The sequence below is a fragment of the Hylobates moloch genome, unplaced genomic scaffold, assembly GCF_009828535.3.
Source record: "Hylobates moloch isolate HMO894 unplaced genomic scaffold, HMol_V3 SCAFFOLD_12, whole genome shotgun sequence".
Lineage (NCBI taxonomy): Eukaryota > Metazoa > Chordata > Mammalia > Primates > Hylobatidae > Hylobates > Hylobates moloch.
The window spans coordinates 46,953,176-46,964,640 of NW_026652287.1; the positions used below are offsets into that span (position 1 = coordinate 46,953,176).

An 11,465-nucleotide genomic window follows, 5' to 3' on the forward strand; every position below is an offset into this window, starting at 1 on the left:
TTAGCCGGGCACAGTGGCACACACCTGTAATCCCAGAAACTCGGGAGGCTGAGGCATGAGAATTGCTTGAGCTTGGGAAACAGAGGTTACAGTGAGCCAAGATTGCGGCACTGCACTCCAGCTGGGTGACAGAGAGAGACTCTCTTAAAAAAAAAAAAGAAATACAGACTAAAGACCCTGCAAAACCCAAAATATTATTGGTCCAGCCCTTTGTAGAAAAAAGGTACTGGCCTCTTGTCTGAGTCCATGACTCAGTACCTCATATAATCTTCAAAACAACCTAGCAAAATAAGTATGTTTACTCTCATTTTCTATCTAAAGGAACAGAACAGCAAGGAAGTTCAGGTAATATTTGGAATGAGGCTAGCCTTGAGTCCTATTTCATGCTGTTAATCCTATCATCTGGCAACTTTGAATAACTTTCTTCTTTTTCTTTCCTTTTTTTTTTTTTTTTTGTTGTTGTTGTTGTTGTTGTTGAGACGGACTCATTCTGTCACCCAGGCTGGATGGGGTGCAGTGGCATTATCACAGTTCACCGCAGCCTTAACTCCCAAGCTCAGGTGATCGTCCCACCTCAGCCTTCTGAGTAGTTTGAACTACAGGAGCCCACCACCACCCTCAACTAATTTTTGTATTTTTTGTAGAGACAGGGTTTCACATGTTGCCCATGCTGGTCTCAAACTCCTGGGCTCAAGCAATCTGCCTGCCTCAGCCTCCCAAAGTGCTAAAATTACAGGCATGAGCCACTGTGCCTGGCCTTGAATAACTTTCTAAACACAAAACTGCATATATGGTGAGCCACTTAACAATACAGCTTACAAGGAGACTGAGACAGGAGAATCACTTGAGACCAGGAGTTTGAGACCAGCCTGGGCAACATAGCAAGACCCCGTCTTTAAAAAGATAAAGAAAGAAAGAAAGGAAGAAAGGGAAAGAAAAGGCCAGGTGTGGTGGCTCACACCTGTAATCCCAGCACTTTGGGAGGCTGAGGCGGGCAAATCATCTGAGGTCAGGAGTTCAAGACCAGCCTGACCAACATGGAGAAACCCTGTCTGTACTAAAAATAAAAAATTAACTGGCATGGTGGCACATGGCCTGTAATCCCAGCTACTCGGGAGGCTGAGGCAGGAGAATCGCTTGAACCAGGGAGGGTGAGGTTGCAGTGAAGCCGAGATTGCACCATTGCACTCCAGCCTGGGCAAAAAGAGCAAAACTCCGTCTCAAAAAAAAAAAAAGAAAGAAAAAAGCCAGGTATGGTGGCACAGCCTGTAGTCCCAGCTACTCAGGAGGCTAAAGTGGGAGGATCACTTGAGCCCAGAAGTTCGAGGCTTCAGTGAGCTATGATTGCCCCACAGGACTCCAGCCTGGGTGACAGAATGAGACCCTGTCTCTAAAATAAGTAAATGTATCAATTTATAAACAACACTGCAGTGAACATCTTGCACACACATCTTCCATCATCTTGGGCTCTCAGGGCTCTGCTGGCTGAAGTGGGGAGGCTGGGGCAGGAGGCTTCTCTGTCTCCTAGAGAGAATGGGAACAGCAGCCCCTCCTCACCATGGCTCACTTCTCCCCTTACCCAGGCTGCCCGTACTGGAGACAGCATTTCCTGCTGGAGAACCTCATCCCAGCCCACTGGACTCCATCATGAGCAACCGCTTCCCCCGCTGGTTCATCCTTGGCCACCTGGAGACCCGCCAGTGTGAACTGGCTTCCACCATGTTGACAGCTGCCAAGGGTGAGGCTGGCAGCTGTCCCGATTCCTTTGTCTTCCTCCTCTGTCATCTCCTTCTTCCTTCCCTCTTAACTTTCCTACCTCCTCTTATCCTTTCACAAAATTCCACCTACATTCTTTGAGCACCTCCTATATATACCGGACACTGTGTCAGGTGCTGGGGATGTAGCAGGTGACAAAACTGTCCCAGATCCCCTGCCCTGTGGAATGACATTCTAGTGGGGAGAAGAGAGTGATGCAGTACATGAGACGGTAACAAGTGCCACGGAGTGGAATAAAACAGGTGAACATTTAAGCAGAGACCGGAAGGTGAGGTGGAGCCATGCGGGTACCTGGTGTCTTAGCTCAGGCTGCTGTAACAAAACACCAGAGACTGCGTGACTTCAACAACAAAAATTTATTTTCTCACATTTCTAGAGGCTAGAAGTCTAAGATCACTATGTCAATATGGCTAGTTCCTGGTGAGGGCTCTCTTCCCAGCTTACAGACGGCCACCTTCTTGCTTTGTTGAGAGTTGGGGGGAGTGGAGGGGGGAGTAGAGAGGAAAGTGAGAGGAGGCTGGGAGAGAGAGAGAGAGAGAGGGAGAAAGGAGAGATAGTAGGGGGGGATAGAGAGAGAGGGAGAGAGAGGAGTCAGGTGTCAGAGAGGAGAGAGAGAAGAAAGAGAAGAGGGAGAGAGGAGAGACAGAGGAAAAGTTAAATTTCTCCAGTGTATCTTCTTCTAAGGTCACCAACTGTCTCATGAGTACCTGAACTTCGTGACCTCATCTAAACCTAATTATTGGCTGGGCACGGTAGCTTATGCCTATAATCCCAGCACTTTGGGAGGCTGAGGCGGGCAAATCACTTGAGGCCAGGAGTTCGGGACCAGCAAGTCACTTGAGGCCAGGAGTTCAAGACCAGCCTAGCCAATATGGTGAAGCCCCATCTCTACTAAAAATGCAAAAATTAGCCAGGCACAGTGGTGCGTGGCTATAATCCCAGCACTTTGGGAGGCCAAGGCCGGGGGATCACCTGAGGTCAGGAGTTTGAGACCAGCCTGGCCAACATGGTGAAACCCCGTGTCTACTAAAAATATGAAAATTAGCCAGGCGTGGTGGCGGGCAGCTATAATCTCAGCTACTTGGGAGGCTGAGGCAGGAGAATCACTTGAGCCCAGGAGGCAAAGGTTACAGTGAGCTGAGACTGCACCGTTGCACTCCAGCCTGGAAAACAAGAGCAAAACTCCATCTTAAAATAATATAATAATAATAATAATAATAATAAAAGCTAACATTTGAGCAGCTTCTTGCCATGTTAAGGCCTTGCCAAGTATGGGCCCACAACCACCCTGTGAGGTGGGTTCCATTGCCTGAGTGTTACCCATTTTATTTTATTTATTTATTTATTTATTTATTTTGAGACGGAGTCTTGCTCTTTCACCCAGGCCAGAGTGCAGTGGCGCGATCTCGGCTCACTGCAAGCTCCGCCTCCCGGGTTCACGCCATTCTCCTGCCTCAGCCTCCCGAGTAGCTGGGACTACAGGCGCCCGCTACCGTGCCCGGCTAATTTTTTGTATTTTTAGTAGAGACGGGGTTTCACCGTGTTAGCCAGGATGGTCTCGATCTCCTGACCTCGTGATCTGCCTGCCTCGGCCTCCCAAAGTGCTGGGATTACAGGCGTGAGCCACCGCGCCCGGCCGAGTGTTACCCATTTTATAGATGGGGCAGCCAGGGTACAGAGAGGTGAAGTGACTTGCTCAGGGTCACACAGCTAGTGGGTGGCAGGACCAGGATTTGAACCCTGGCATTCTGGGTGTGCAACCAATGCCCTTGAGATGAGGGAGAGGTCCACAGGATCCCTAGGTGGCTTTCTTTTCTTTTTTCTTTTTTTTTTTTTGAGATGGATATCACTCTATCATCTAGCCTGGAGTACAGTGGTGCCATCTCAGCTCACTGCAACCTCTGCCTCCCAGGTTCAAGCGATTCTCATGCCTCATCCTCCCAAGTAGCTGGGATTACAGGCACCTGCCACCACGCCCAGCTAATTTTTGTAGACGGGGTTTCGCCATGTTGGCCACACTGGTCTCGAACTCTTGACCTGTGATCCACCCACCTCGGCCTCCCAAAGTGCTGGGATTACAGGTGTGAGCCACTGTGCCCAGCCCCTAGGTGGCTTTCTGTAACAGGAAAGGGCCAGAGAGGAGATAATTGGCAAGGGCTGGGGGCACTGAGGTCTGAATCTTCACACAGCCATTGCCCAGTACACATCCCTCCACACTCACACATGTGCCCCTGGGTGGAAGGGTCTGTGTGAACAGGTCGGGTGATGGTCAGAGGCTGGTGCTGAGGTGTATCCGACGGTGTCCTCTGTCCCGCCCTTCACCCAGGAGACCCCAAGTGGCTGCACACGGTACTGGGCTCCATCCAGCAGAACATCCACTCTCCGGCCCTGCTCTTTAAGCTGGCGCAGGACGCCTGCAAGACAGCCACCCCGGTCAGCACCCCACCAGACACCACGCTGCTGGGCATCGCACTGGAGCTGGGGCTGCAGGTGAGGGCTGCCAGGCGGATGCGGGAGGGCGGTGCTGGCTCGGGGCCAGGACTGACTGTGAGCTGCGCCTCCGGGGGCATGGGCTGAGTGTGAGCCACTTCGCTGGGGGCCTGGCATTTGCGTGAGCTGTTCCTCTGTGGCTGGAGACTGAGCGAGAGCCACTCCCCTTGGGGCGGGGACTGTGAGTGAGCCACCCCTCTGAGGGCGTGGCCTGAGTGTGGGCCACTGCCTTGGGGGCGTGGCATGAGTGAGCCACTGCCCTGGGAATGGGGACTGGATGAATCATGTCTCTGGGGATGGGGTCTTCATGTGGGCCACACCTCTGCAGGTGGGGCCTGAGTGTGAACCTCACCTTTGGGGGCGGGGCCACAGAAGGGCAAGGTCTGTAAGTCTTGGGAGTGTGGGAATGGGGTTCCCAGTAGGGATGAAGCCTACGAATTATTAATAGAATCCGTCTATGGAGGGGACTGAGGTCTAGGGGAGAGTTGTCACGAGCAGAGAGGCAGGGCCTGCAAGCCAGCAGATGGATCGCAAGCGGAGCCTGGGGGTGGGGCCTGGGAGTGATGTGCTATTGGTTAAGGATCATGGGTGGGTGGGTTTGAAGCTGAGGGTGGGGCAGAGCCTAGCATAAGGAGCTTCCTTGGGGGCGGGGCCTGAAGAGGATTGCCGCCTAAGGAGAGGGATTCACCACTGAGGGGCTGACCTGGGGGAAGGTCCTGAAGATGAGATGCCAACTCTAGGGGTGGGGTCTGTGGTTGAAAATCGTGTATGTGGCCGGGCGCGGTGGCTCACGCTTGTAATCCCAGCACTTTGGGAGGCCGAGGCGGGCGGATCACGAGGTCAGCAGATCGAGACCACAGTGAAACCCCGTCTCTACTAAAAATACAAAAAAATTAGCCGGGCGTAGTGGCGGGCGCCTGTAGTCCCAGCTACTCGGAGAGGCTGAGGCAGGAGAATGGCGTGAACCCGGGAGGTGGAGCTTGCAGTGAGCCGAGACTGCGCCACTGCACTCCAGCCTGGGCGACAGAGCAAGACTCCGTCTCAAAAAAAAAAAAAAAAAAAAAAAAGAAAATCGTGTATGAGCCCGAGTGTGGTGGCTCACACCTGTAATCCCAGCACTTTGGGAGGCTGAAGTGGGTGGATCACGAGGTCAAGAGTTCGAGACCAGCCTGGCCAACATGATGAAACTCCGTCTCTACTAAAAATACAGAAATTAGCCAAGCGTTGTGGCACACACCCAGCTACTGGAGAGGTTGAGGCAGGAGAATCCCTTGAACCCGAGAGGCAGAGGTTGCAGTGAGCCAAAATCACACCACTGCACTCCAGCCTGAAGGACAGAACAAGACTCCGTCTCAGAAAAAAAAAAAAAGTCCTGTATGCAGGGCCTGCAACTGAGTGTGTGGGTCATCCCCAGGGGCCGAACAAAGGGTGGTCCTGCAAGGCCAAATCTTGGGTGCAGCTTGCTGGAAAGGTGTCATTGGTAGGGTGTGGGCCCCATGGGACCTGGAGGAGGGTGGGGTCTGCAGGATAGACAGGTAAGGGGCGGGGCCTCAAAGGGTGGCAGAAGTTCACTAAGAAGATAAGGAATAGGGCCGGGCACAGTGCCTCACACCTGTAATTCCAGCATTTTGGGAGGCCAAGGTGGGAGGATTGCTTGGGGCCAGGAGTTTGAGATTGGCCTGGGCAACATAGTGAGACCCCCATCTCTACAAAAAACTTTAAAAATTAGCCAAGTGTGATGGTGCACCCCTGTAGTCCCAGCTCCTCAGGAGGCTGAGGCGGGAGGATCGCTTGAGGCCAGGAGTTTGAGGCGGCAGCAGTGAGCTATGATCGCGCCACTGTACTCCAGGTAACAGAGCAAGAAGACCCCAACTCTAAAAGAAAAAAACAGAAAAGAAAAAAGAAGTTGGGGCCAGGCCCGTGGTTCATGCCTATAATCCCAGCACTTTGGGAGGCCAATGTGGATCGCTTGAGGCCAGGAGTTCAAGACCAGCCTGGCCAACACAGCAAAAACCTGTCTCTCCCAAAAATTAGCCTTGTGTGGTGGTGGACGCCTGTCGTCTCAGCTGCCCGGGAGGCTGAGGCAGGAGAATCACATGAACCCAGGAGGCGTAGGTTACAGTGAGCCGAGAGACCACAACTGCACTTCAGCCCCAGCGACAGAGTAATACCCTCAAAAAAAAAAAAAAAAAGAAAGAAAGAAAGAAAAGAAAAGAAAGAAATTGGGGATCTTCCCAGGTAGAACAAACAAGGGCCAGCAGGATGCAGAATCAGCCCTGGACAGCCTCCTGATTGGAGCCGTTGTAGGGTGGGGAGCAAGACAAGGAGCTTTCAGAGGCTACCCATGAGGTAGGAGCTTACAGAAGGCCAGGTCTGCAGGACAGGACCTGTGGGTGGGGCTCAGGGGAGAGGCAAGCATGTGAGCTACTGATTGGTGGTGGGACCTAACGGAGGTGGGGCTTATACAGCAGGTGCTTTGAGGCAAGGGAGAGGAGCCGACAGGAAGCATGGAGGTTTCAGGAGAGAGGGGATGGTTTGGTTTGTTCTGGCATAGGATCTATGAGGTAGGATCTGGGGTAGGATCCGTGAGGCCTCACTTCAGAAGAACAGCAACAACAGCAGTGATATTAACAGCTGACATTACCTGAGAGCATTTTCAAGCAACAAGCACCTTGCAGAAGGCTTCACCTACGCAATTTTGTTTATTTCTCACAACAATCAGGCTGGGTGCAGTGGCTCACACCTATAATCCCAGCATTTTGGGAGGCTGAGGCGAGCAGATCACTTGAGGTCAGGAGTTCGAGGCCAGCCTGGCCAACATAGTGAAACCCAATCTCTACTAAAAATACAAAAATTAGCTGAGCATGGTGGCGGGCACCTGTAATCCCAGCTACTTGGGAGCCTGAGGCAGGAGAATGCTTGAACTCGGGAGGCGGAGGTTGTAGTGAGCCAAGATCGCACCACTGCATGCCAGTCTGGGTGACGGAGCAAGATTCCATCTCAAAAAACAAAAAAACAAAAAACAAACAAAAAACAATCCTATGAGACAGATACTATTTCATCTCCATTTTCTAGGTAAGGAAACTGAGGCCCAGAAAGTTGAGATCACTTACCTGGGTTCATTGGATCAGCTTTAACCTCCAAGTGTTTCTGGGATCCTCCATCTCCCAACACCCCTCCATAGGCCAGCACAAGACTCGCGCTAACTCCCTTCTCCCCACCCCTACCCTGCAGGTGATGCGGATGACTCTGAACGTGATGACCTGGCGGCGGAGGGAGATGGTGCGCTGGCTGGTCAACTGTGCCACAGAGATTGGTGAGAGCCCCTAAGGGGACCTGCCGCCCACCTCGCTGTTCTGGTTCTGCAGAGGGCGCTGAGAGAACCAGGGAGACAAGAAAGAGAAGCGGCCGGGCGTGGTGGCTCACTCCTGTAATCCCAGCACTTTGGGAGGCCAAGGTGGGAGGATCACTTGAGCCCAGGAGTTCAAGAGCAGCCTGGGTAACATAGTGAGGCCCCATCTCTACAAAAAATTAAAAATTAGCTGGGTGTGGTGGCACGTGCCTGTAGTTCCAGCTGCTTGGGAGGCTGAAGCAGGAGGATGGATCGCTTGAGCCCAGGAGGTCAACGCTACAGTTAGCCATGATCGTACCACTGCACTCCAGCCTGGGCGACAGAGGAAAACCTCCTCTGGAAAAAAAAAAAAAAAGAGAGAGAGAAGCAAGCCAGGCATGGTGGCACACACCTATAGTCCTATCCGGGGGGCTGAGGTGGGAAAATCACTTGAGCCCAGGAGATTGAGGCTGCAGTGAGCTGTGATTGTGCCACTGCACTCCAGCCTTAGTGGCAGGGTGAGACCCTGTCTCTAAAAAATTGTTTAACAAAAGGAAAGAAGGCCGGGCGCATTGGCTCACGCCTGTAATCCTAGCACTTTGGGAGGCCAAGGCGGGTGGATCACTTGAGATCAGGAGTTCGAGACCAGCCTGGCCAACATGGCAAAACCCCATCTCTACTAAAAATACAAAAATTAGCCAGGTGTGGTGGTATGTGCCTGTAATTCCAGCTACTCAGGAGGCTGAGGCAGGAGAATTGCTGGAACCCAGGAGACAGAGGTTGCAGTGAGCCAAGAACTTACTACTGCACTCCAGCCTGGGTGACAGAGCAAGACTCCGTCTCAAAATGGGCAGATCACAAGGTCAGGAGATTGAGACCATCCTGGCTAACACGGTGAAACCCTGTCTCTACTAAAAATACAAAAAATTAGCCGGGCGTGGTGGCGGGCACCTGTAGTCCCAGCTACTCGGGAGGCTGAGGCAGGAGAATGGCGTGGACCCCGGGAGGCAGAGCTTTCAGCGAGCCGAGATCGGGCCCGTGCACTCCAGCCTGGGAGACAGAGCGAGACTCCGTCTCAAAAAAAAAGGGAAGAGAGGTAGAGACTCTTCCCCGATTCCAGCCTGTGCTCAGGGCTTGGCCGGGAGGGAATGGCTGGCCAGCCGATGGAGCTGGACAAAGGCCTGGAGGCTGGCCAGGCTAATGTGGCTGCAGGGAGTTGAGGGAGTTGCAGAAAGAGGCTCCAAAGCTTAGCCTTCTACACACGTGATTCCCACCTAGTCCAGCTGTGCCGTGATGATTTGGAAAGGACATTTCTGTTCAGCATGGTGTGGAGGTGGAAGTGGAGGTGGCAGTGTCATGGTTAACCCACGCATACATGTACGTGTCTCTGCCCCCGCCTCCTGACGGATTTCCCTCACTCACCTCCCACCAGGCCCGCAAGCCCTGATGAATATCATGCAGAACTGGTATTCCTTATTCACACCGGTGGAGGCGGCTACCATCGTGGCAGTGACGGGCACCACACATGCCACTCTGCTGCGACTGCAGCTGGACACACCCCGGAGGGAGGAGCTCTGGGCCTGCGCCCGCACCCTGGCCTTGCAGTGCGCCATGAAGGACCCTCAGAACTGCGCCTTGCCTGCCCTGACCCTGTGCGAGAAGAACCACTCGGCCTTCGAGGCGGCCTACCAGATCGTGCTGGACGCGGCGGCCGGCGGCCTGGGCCACGCCCACCTCTTCACTGTGGCCCGCTATATGGAGCACCGCGGGCTGCCACTCCGGGCCTACAAGCTGGCGACGCTGGCCCTGGCGCAGCTCAGCATCGCCTTCAACCAGGACAGCCACCCTGCCGTCAACGACGTGCTTTGGGCCTGCTCGCTCAGCCACTCCCTGGGCCGGCACGAGCTCTCTGCCATCGTCCCCCTCATCATCCGCAGCATCCACTGTGCCCCAATGCTGTCCGATATTCTGCGCCGCTGGACTCTCTCGGCGCCCGGCCTGGGCCCCTTAGGGGCACGCCGGGCCGCCAAGCCACTGGGTGCCGACCGGGCGCCGCTCTGCCAGCTCCTGGACGCGGCGGTCACCGCCTACATCACCACCAGCCACTCGCGCCTCACGCACATCAGCCCGCGGCACTATGGGGATTTCATCGAATTCCTGGGCAAGGCCCGGGAGACCTTCCTGCTGGCGCCCGACGGGCACCTCCAGTTCGCACAGTTCTTGGAGAACCTCAAACAGACCTACAAGGGCAAGAAGAAACTCATGCTTTTGGTGCGGGAGCGTTTTGGTTGAGGGACAGTGGGGTGCGTGGGAGTGGGGATCCCCCTCGCCCCTGCATCCCCCACCCTTGCTCTCCAATTAGGCCCACGTGGCATTTCAGTATTATTAAGTCAGGGAAGGAGCCCGGCTGGAGATAGGGGGCAGGGGAAGCAGCATCCTGCCATGTGTGTGCCTGGGAGTCTGTGAGCAAGTGTACAAGACTCCAGAAGTAGAAGCCATACGGCCACCCAGAAGCCTGGAAGGGGTGTGTGCTTGGGCTGCTGGTATGACCCCACTTTGGGCACCCCAAAAGCAATAGGCAAACTCCCCTTACCCAGACTGGCTTGGGCTCCAGGAGGGAGGCTGGGAGGCAGGACTTTCCAGAAATCGGCCCTCTAAGTCAATGTAGCACATTTTCCCCAAACCCCACCCTGGGTGGCCGGGGTCCTCCCCAACCCCCTACTGCTCAGGGCCCCCCGTTATGCCACCTCCAGAGTGGCTGCCCAGCCAGGACCAATGGCTCACCCCCACTGAAGGAATTGAAGAGGCCTCAGGCCTCAGCCTCATACCTCACCCCTTTATCCTCCTATCCAGCCAGGACCCCCATTTCCTTGGGCACTAGGGTCCCAGGGTGGGCTCAGGGTTAGGGAAGTCCTCGCTGCCCCTCTCTTCTAACCTGCTAGTCACTGAACATACAACTCAGGAACTGAGCGAGGCTCACACTGCCCCTCCCAACCTGGGGTCAGGGGACACAGATGCGAGAGAGCCAGAGACCCCCCAGCCCCGATCTGGAAAGGAAAGAGACCTGCATCTTGGTGTGTTTCTGGCTCTCTTTTTCACCCTTTCTTCTCCTGTCTTTCTGCTTCGCCCCTCATCTTACTCTGTTTTCATTTTTCCCGGCACTTACCTGCCTTTCTCTCTGCACCTAAGTCCCTGCCGCCCTCTCTTTTTGGCCATCCTTCCTTTCCCCCACCTTGACCCAGGGAGGAGAAGGGAGAACATCACCCCCCAAGTCACCCCCACATCTTTTCCCTTCTTATATATTAAGGACAAAAGATCACATCATTTTGTAACTTTTTTTCTATTTATTGAATGGTGTATTATATGTCCTTTTCCTTTTTTTTTTTCAAAGATTGAACAGAAATTTTTCTTTTTAATTTTATTTTGAGACTGGGGTGCATCTCCAGAGCCACTCACACCCTCAACCTCGTTTCCTCCGCAAAAAAAAAAAAAAAAAAAAAAAAAAAAAAAAGTCTGGCCTTATTTCTGGGTGCAGTGCCAAGCGAGGGGTGGGATGGGAGCGACTGCTGGTTTCATTCCATGGCAATTATGTAAATATCTCTTTTTTTTTTTTTTTTTTTTTTTTGGTCTTTGTTGCCCAGGCTGGAGTGCAGTAGCGTGATCTGGGCTCACTCCAACCTCCACCTCCCGAGTTCAAGCGATTCTCCTGGCTCAGCCTCCCAAGTAGCTGGGATTACAGGCATGCACCACCACACCGGGCTAATTTTTGTATTTTTTAGTAGAGACGGGGTTTCGCCATGTTGGCCAGGCTGGTCTCGAACACCTGACCTCAGGTGATCTGCCCGCCTCAGCCTCCCAAAGTGCTGGG

General features: G+C 53.6%; 1 protein-coding gene across 3 annotated transcripts in view; it reads left to right on the forward strand.

Moving 5' to 3' along the window:
• The window catches only part of ZSWIM4 (zinc finger SWIM-type containing 4), a 41,353-nt gene extending 30,253 nt beyond the window's left edge, over positions 1-11,100 (forward strand). For 2 of the 3 annotated variants that reach the window (XM_032169913.2, XM_032169912.2), the window contains exons 10-13: positions 1,584-1,738; positions 4,103-4,266; positions 7,501-7,582; positions 9,030-11,069. In XM_032169913.2, coding sequence (XP_032025804.1) covers positions 1,584-1,738; positions 4,103-4,266; positions 7,501-7,582; positions 9,030-9,889 — 1,261 coding nt within the window. In that variant the 3' untranslated portion in view covers positions 9,890-11,069. Of the gene's footprint in view, positions 1-1,583; positions 1,739-4,102; positions 4,267-7,500; positions 7,583-9,029 lie in introns of all 3 variants that reach the window. The other variant, XM_032169911.2, reaches the window with a different exon arrangement.
• The last annotated feature ends 365 nt before the right edge of the window (positions 11,101-11,465 follow it).